Consider the following 8,046-nt stretch of genomic DNA (forward strand, 5'->3'; position numbering starts at 1 on the left):
GGGGTGATTCCAGAACCACAGGCAAAGGTTAATAGTCTCAGCAGCTTGAATACGCTGAGATCTTGACTGTTAAAGCTTCTGTGACATAAAAATCCGGTTTTCTGAGCGTCATGGCTTGTTTCTGCTGCTTGTACAGAGTGAATGTGTAGTTTTGGCTCAGACATGATATCTGATTAATCCTGAATTCAGCAGATTCCAGCTCGGTCACAGAAGTAGGTCAGAAGGCTGAAGGGTTAGACGGCCAGTCTACTGTATCATGGAGAATAGAGTTAATACTGGAACAGCTGGAAATGACAAAGTAGGAATGCTTTTTTTCTTTTTTTTAAATTTGCTCAAAAAGGATTAATGAAGCGATAATGTGAACATTACAGAGTCTGGCTGCTCACCAGCAGACAAGTGTAATAGTATTGGACAACATAATAGCTTAGTGCTCTTTTTAAACTGTTAAAATACTATTTAGTACTTAAACCTTTCTGCCTGTTTCATCAGTTGAGTGCAACTTTAATTGTGGTGTTTGGCGGTTAAAACTAGAACGGTGAAAACAGAAGTTCTGCCACATGAAAGTACAAAGCACACTCATGCACAAACAACATGCAGCACTTCAGAGGCGAGCAGAGGTGGAGGAGCGAGGAGGGAGAAGCAGCAGGCAGAAGAACTCAAAGACAACACCGAGTGGAGGTTAAGAGCACTCACCGATGGGAATGACAATTCCCAGAACAGCCACTGTGATGTTGTTCCCTATGAGGTAGTGATCACTTGCTGCTGGAACACAAGGACGGAGAAAAAGAGATCAAACTGAGATGAGTTTGGTTTTTACTCGAACACGAACCCACGCTCTGGATGCTTTGTGAGGGTGGATTTGAGGGGCCTGGTGCTACCAGCAGAGCGTATCTGCATAATGTAAGGACAGAGAAACCATCTGCAGGAGGCTTTTAAAGGGGAAAGAATGATTCTAGGATGCCATCAAAATGCAATGAGATGCTTTGTAATACCAGAGGAGACAAAAACCAAGTTTGATCAGAGTTTCTCTGAATATTTTAGAAAACAAGATGGGAAACACTCATGTATGATTTTTTTAAACCCTAAAATCCTTTACTGGATCTCCACTCTGCTCCAGCTCCACAGGCTGCCATTTTTTAACTGCTTTAACCGTCATGTTAGCAGCAGAGACACAGTTACTGAAGTGGAATCAGAGAGAAGAGAAGAAGGGATGAAGAATAACAGATAAGAAACCATTATTGACTTTGCTAATTTATCAGTCAGTGGTGTGGGAGGATCAAACAGGTTAGAAAATGTCAGAAAATGAAGAAAAAAACCCCACAAAAATTAAACATTTTAAAGAAAAAAAATGATAATAAAACTAGAGTGGACAGGATTTTACTCTTCTCTTCTAATATGAGGGAAATTTGTCTATTTCAAAACGGAGTTAGCGAATGCACTCTTCGGTCCGACCGCTGTGACATCACAAATTCCTCAATTAATTTAACAACAACAATTTAAAAGTAGAAATATTCAGAAAATGAAATCATTTATTATATTTGTTCTCTTTCACAAGAAAAATGCCAAACGTTCATAACAAAAACTCAAACAAACAACATTTTTATGGGAGGGGGGCTTTATAGCATTTTTAACAAAAGCTTTTATTAATGAGTTAAAAAAAACTGACAAAAAAGGCAAAAAGTTCATATTTTATGAAGAGCTTTAAATAAGACGAATGTTACAAGTACTTCATTGAATGCTACTTGTTTGATTATGAAGGTAATTACAAATGTATTCATCTAATTTATGCTAACGCTAGCACTAGCAATAGCTTTGGAGATGAGACATAGAGGTGCAAAAACCTTTTATGGTCTTTAAAGCATTTTTAACAGAAGCTGTTAATAAGGAGCAAAAAACAGATAAAAATAAGACGAATATTACAAGTCCTTCACTGAATGTTACTTGTTTGATTATGATGATAATTACGATTTTTTTAATCTAATTTATGCTAATGCTAGTACTAGCAATAGCTTTGGAGATGAGACGTAGAGCTGCAAAAAAAACCTTTCTATTGTCTTTAAAGCATTTTTAACAGAAAAAAACAGAAAAATAAAAGCAAAACGTGAACATTTTATGAAGTTTTGAAAAATTTTGAATAAAAATATTTACTTTTCTTTGCATAAACACATGTTTGCCCTTAAAACACATGAGATGAAGATCAATAGGAACATTTCAGAATCAAATAAAATTAATTAACAAACAAATCTTTTAATAGAGTGGAATAAAAAAAATCCATTAAAAATGAACATGAAAATGATCAAACTCTTTAGGACTATGTAAATATTTCTAATATCACATGAGTTCTTCTAGATAAAAAAGTGGAATAACATCTTGCAGCCAGTGTAATATAACTGACAGAACTCAGTGATGTTCTCACAAAGGATTAAAAAATGCTCTAAATTTGATGAAAACTACTTTTAAGGGGCGATGTTACAAACTAGAGCAAAGAAAAGCTTCTTAATGTTCACAAAAACTGTCAAGTTAGTTGAATAATTACCTCCATCTAGAGAAAATGTACCAAAATCCATCTGAATATGGCTGCTTTTAAAGACTTGGAACCAGCTGTTGTTTGTTTCGTATCCACCCTCTGTGAAGTACAGGGTTTCTCCGCGCCCCACCATGTCGGCCCCAGTGCTGCACATGTAACAGCTGATGCCAGCAGACTTGACAGTGCGCAGCGACTCGAAAATGATAACTCATGGCCCATGGGTGCGGAGACACGTCTTGTTTATGCCTCGTTTTTTGTTGTTGTTTTTTTAGCGTGTGCCTGTTCCACCTCTCGTTTGGAGCATTTGTGGTGAGCTGCAGTAGCGCACGACCACAGAGAAATGAGGCAACATCTTCTTGTTTCCTGAAAAATGCTCTGGCCCCAAAAGTGATGCTAATTTTGTCTCAATTACATCATTTTCCTGGTTGTCTTACTATTAACATCTGTATTTTTCCTTTTTTTTCCCTTCTTTATTGTTTGTTGCTGTATCTTTTAATACTAAAGACCCCCTCCAATGAAAATGGTGTTTTTAACATGTTCTTGTGGCAATTTTCTGTTGATGGAGGGCATATATAAAGAAAATTATTCCTAAATTTGCAGTATTTCTTTATTCATGTGAACCAGGAGTGGACAAAAAGTTATGTTTGAAAAAGCTTGTAGCTGTAACATAAAGCTTATAATGAGCAGACCATCTTCAGCGTCCTGTACGGCTGGATAGTTCCAATATTTCTCGCTGTAACGGGAAGTGGGGGCGGGCTTGCCCACAACTCAAAGGCAAATTTCTGATTTAATCAGATTTAATAAACTGTTCTGGAAAATGACACAGGTTAACAAAAAGTATATTTACACCCTCTTTTTCAAGATGGCTTATGGAACTTTAACTTTTTGTAAGCAAAATTTTAAAGAATTGATAAGCACTCTGTAAAATACTGACTCACTTTGGTCTTTATTTCCATTTTTACAAACCCTGCATCATATTTAAACAAATATCTGATGGAGAAAAGTCTGAAAGTTATACTATTTCTCATCTGAAAGTATGGAGGTGTGGGGGTGAAGCTTCTTGTCAGTCAACGAGCGCTGTCAACAACACATCAGAAAATAGACGCTGCCCACACAAACACTCTGACAGTCGTGCTAGACCTTAGCTGGAACTCTGTGATGTACATGACAACAGTAAATATGAACGAGGCTCAGAGAAAGTGTGAGCGATTTGGAACTAGTAATTTCCCCTCTTTTAAGTTGAGTTTGAACAACTAAAGTCAGCTTCAAAACAATTGAAACAATAAGAAGACTGTCAGTCTCGCTCGCACATCCTGAGCATGGATGCAGCGGAGCAGTTGTGCCAAGAAAGGCTGAAAGTTACTGGCAAAATATACAAAAAAATGAAAAAATCTGAGCTAAACACAAAACAATAATTGTTTGAATGCTTAGTAAGCATTTGAGTTAACCAACTATTTTTGCAACATGCTAACATTTTAGCTAATTTGTTATCTATATAGGCTAATTTGTTATTTTAAATGTCCGTAGCCACTCCAGAGTTTTAAGGTCTACTAATCAGTATCTGCTCGAGGTGCCCAGGTCACGACAAAAACGTTGGGGTGACCGTGCCTTTTCCGTTGCTGGCCCTCAGCTATGGAATAGCATTCCAGCAGAACTGCGCATGATGTCAGATCTTAACAGCTTTAAATGCTATTTGAAAACACACCTTTTTAGAATGGCTTTTAATGTTCAGTAGTTGGTGGCATTTTATTTTATTTTATTTTTATTTCTTTTATTGTGTTCTTATTTAACTTTGTGTATTTTGCTGCGGACTGCTTTTGTAATTTTATGCTGTTTTTATATTTTGTTCTTAACTTGTCTTTTCTATTCTTTCCTCCTTTTATTGTGAAGCACTTTGGCATGCTACAAGCAATTGTAAAGTGCTATATAAATAAAGTTCATTCATTCATTCATCTACTGGGGTTCTTTAGGCTAATTTAGAGTTTAGATTCTATTTTAGCAATAGGCTAACATTTTTGCTAATTAATACTTTGGAGTTTATTTAGTATTTGAGCAATGTGTTAGCTATTTTTTTTTTTGCTAATTTGTCATCTATAGATGACCTCAGTATACTGAGGTTATTTCTATGTTGAAAATAACGTGTGATAATGTGTGTATTTATGTTGATGGTATTCACTGATGACTATTTGTTATGGCCATCTTACCTGATTTTTTTTACCTGATTTTTGTTCATTAGTGTCATATAAGCCCATGTGGGCTGGGCACCTGAGTGCATGACACTTTAATAAAATAAATATTCATTAATTCATTCATTCATTCATTCATTCATTCGTTCATTCTATGTTAATTTATAGTTTAGCTAATATTTTAGCAATATGCTAATGTTTTTGGCCAATTTGTTATCTACTGAGGTTTTTATAGGCTAATTATAGTTTAGCTACTATTTTAGCAACAGGCCTATGATTTTGACTAATTTGATTGACTGAGGAGTTTTAGGCTATTTTGAGTTAGCAACAAGCTAGCTTTTTTAGGGCTAATTTGGAATCTACTAAGGTATTTTGGTCTTATTTGGAGTTTAGCTCATATTTAAACAACACACTACATATTTTTCAAAATTTGCATGCTTTAGGGATTTTTAAGCAATTTTAGTACAAATTTTTCAGAAATGTAGGTAAACTTCAGCGCTCTTTCAAAATTCTTTAACGAAATTTCCCTTTTTTTTTAGCAAATTTAACAATTTGGAAATAGCTTTTGCATTTTCAGCAAATCCCTTCAGCAACTAAAGTAAATTGGGTCGCCATTTTCAGCAGAGAGCTGAATATTTATATTTCATCTGTAAATGAAACTCATTTAAATGAAACATTTAGAGGAAATAAAAATGATTTAAATGGCTTTCAAAGCAGTTTAGATGGTAGAAATTTAGCCTTTAAAATATATATGATAGCTAGTGAAGGAAGATATATGATCTATATGATAGCTACTTCATAAATGCATAAAAAATGGAATACTTATTATTAGTTTACATTTTTCCAAATGGTTTACTGAAGATACAACTTTTTTTAATTGCTTAATACATTTAAAACTCATACACCGGAATGTAAAAATAGAAGACTCCTTGCATTAGTAATAATTATATGTAATTAGTTAAACTGCCAGATCTGACAGGTGTCAAATGTTTTAACAGGAGCTGTGCGATAGATAGAAAAATATGAAAATAATTGAAATTAGAAATGCAATTAAAGTGATGTTGCGCTGAATTTCTGCTGTACTTGTTTGCCAGGCCGGTGAGGTGGCATTTCATTGCAGCTCGATTAGGATGGAAAGAGGGGAAAGAGATGGAGAATACAGGAGAGACCTGCCAGAAAGTGAGGCTGAGTGACGAGAGGAGGATGGAGGGAAATGTTTGTTATTCCTGACACCTCTAATAGACGACGGTCACCAGGGGCGGGAGAAAGGAGACCGGGAGATTCTCTGGTAAATGTGAGTGCGCACAAACGGTAAGCGAGGAAGAGGCCGGGGTCATTAAGGAGATAGACAGATGGTGAGAAGGAGAAGTGAAGGGAAAGGAGGTGGAATAAGTATTGGTTTTCAGCTCCCTGCTGCTTCATTGGCAGGGGGTGATGATAGTGGCTGACAGCACACACTTGACACTTCTTTCATATATTTTTGCGCACAGATCTATCACACGTACCTCTGTGGGAGAGGTTGGCGTTGGCCTCTCTTTGACTGCTGTCAGGGGCTGCTGGGGCCAGCGGCGCCGTGTGCGTGGACGTGGGCCTGACAGCCGCGGCCGCCTCTGTACTCGTTGCAGTGGGGCTCCAAGGGTCCTCCGTGCTGGTGAAGCGTCTGGTAGTCTGAGGCGGCGGTTGTCTGGTTGTGGAGCTTTGTGTGGTAACTACAGGCGTGGTGGTGGTGGTGGTGGTGGTGGTGGTTGTGGTGGAGGGGGTTGTAGTGCGAACAGTGGTGCTAATGGTTGTAGTACTGGTGGTAGTGGTTGTGGTTGGTGGTGTTGTTGTAGTTGGTGCTGCTGTTGTGGTTGTCCTCAATCGAACTGTACAAAAAATTAAAGCAAAATGAGAATATTTTTAATCACAGATGTGTTTGTTTATTCAGTTTGTTTATTCAATTTACTCAATTTCATTCAAAACGCTAAGAGATAAACATAGTGGAGAAATAGTATTGCCAAGTTGAGGTCTTCATCAGCTTTGTAGTGGAAAAAAGTAAAAGTAACCTCCGTAGAATTTAACGTAACCATTTGTATCACATTTATCACTTATCTAATATCCCTATCTATATAGCATGATACAAAGTCTCCTTAAAAACCTCTTGCACATAAATTATGACATGTTGTCTGCCCTGTAGTTAATCATTATTCCACTAGGGGGAGTGGAGGGCTTTCCCAGGTCATTTCAAAATGGCTGTTTCCATGAAGGCTTTCGGCGGGAAAAAAGTTTTGCTAATTTTTTAAAACTTTATGTCAAGATTAACTCATCTATTGATATTCATTTTTTCAATGACAACCTTTTGTATTGAAATAATACAGCATTTGTTGATAATTTATTCTTTATACTACATTACACCATGTTAAAAATTTGTGTATTAAATTTGAAACAATGGGTAAATAAGGTGATTTTTTTCCTGAACACTTATGTTAGTATTTTTGTGCCTTAAATTAAAAACGTAGCTAACTGCTAAACGTATAATTATTGACACAATTATTGACTCAATCCACAGTATATTTCAGTAAATAAGGAGATTTTTTTATGGATTTCGTCAAAAAGTTTGAAAAAACTTCCTACCTAATTCTAAAATAAATAATTTTCTGTAAATTTTGTGATGTAGAATGATTTAAATAGTTAAAGAACAATGATATCAATCAGCAATAAAATTGTATTGAATTTGGTTAAACCCTGATGTAGAATACTTTGAAGACTCAGCAAAGTACTTGAAAATAAAGCATAAAGGAAGTCATTAAACATTACGTTTCAGGTTGTTTATCACAATCAAGTTCTCAGAAGGATCTTAAGACTGGCAAATGTGATCATTTTTCCTTTTGCCTCACCTGCACAAACTGGAAGAATGAAAATACAGCTGGTTTATTAAAGATAACAACTTTACTGACGCTGTGACTCAATGGAAGCAGTGGAGCAGTTGAAGCAGTGCAATAAGCTGACTGAAATAATAGAGGAGTGTTGAGGACGCAGGAAGAATCCCTGACCCATTTCCTGGCAGGGTGTTGAGGGAAGGAAAAGCCTTTATTTCCTCATAAGGCCAATCCATCAAAATAAAAGTGATTACATGTTTAACACAGCCCTCTGCTGACACCGGCACTTTTTAACATTTATATAAAAACTGAAAAAATGATTTTATTTGAGTTTAAAAATCTTGACAGTTTTCTAAAGGTAATAAATTGAATTATTTGGATACTAGCATTCTGTCTATTGTTATACTCTTCCTGGACACATTTCTTATAATGGACCAAATTCATTTTGGAACTGCTGCTTAATCAATGAGGAAAA

General features: G+C 36.1%; 1 protein-coding gene across 1 annotated transcript in view; it reads right to left on the reverse strand.

The window, feature by feature from the left end:
• lrp8 (low density lipoprotein receptor-related protein 8, apolipoprotein e receptor) overlaps positions 1-8,046 on the reverse strand; it is a 183,001-nt gene that overhangs the window by 9,134 nt on the left and 165,821 nt on the right. The window contains exons 16-17 of the mRNA XM_024278627.2: positions 6,219-6,578; positions 694-762 (exon numbers count right to left, since the gene is read on the reverse strand). Coding sequence (XP_024134395.1) covers positions 694-762; positions 6,219-6,578 — 429 coding nt within the window. The remainder of the gene's footprint in view (positions 1-693; positions 763-6,218; positions 6,579-8,046) is intronic.

The sequence above is a fragment of the Oryzias melastigma genome, linkage group LG4 (assembly GCF_002922805.2).
Source record: "Oryzias melastigma strain HK-1 linkage group LG4, ASM292280v2, whole genome shotgun sequence".
Lineage (NCBI taxonomy): Eukaryota > Metazoa > Chordata > Actinopteri > Beloniformes > Adrianichthyidae > Oryzias > Oryzias melastigma.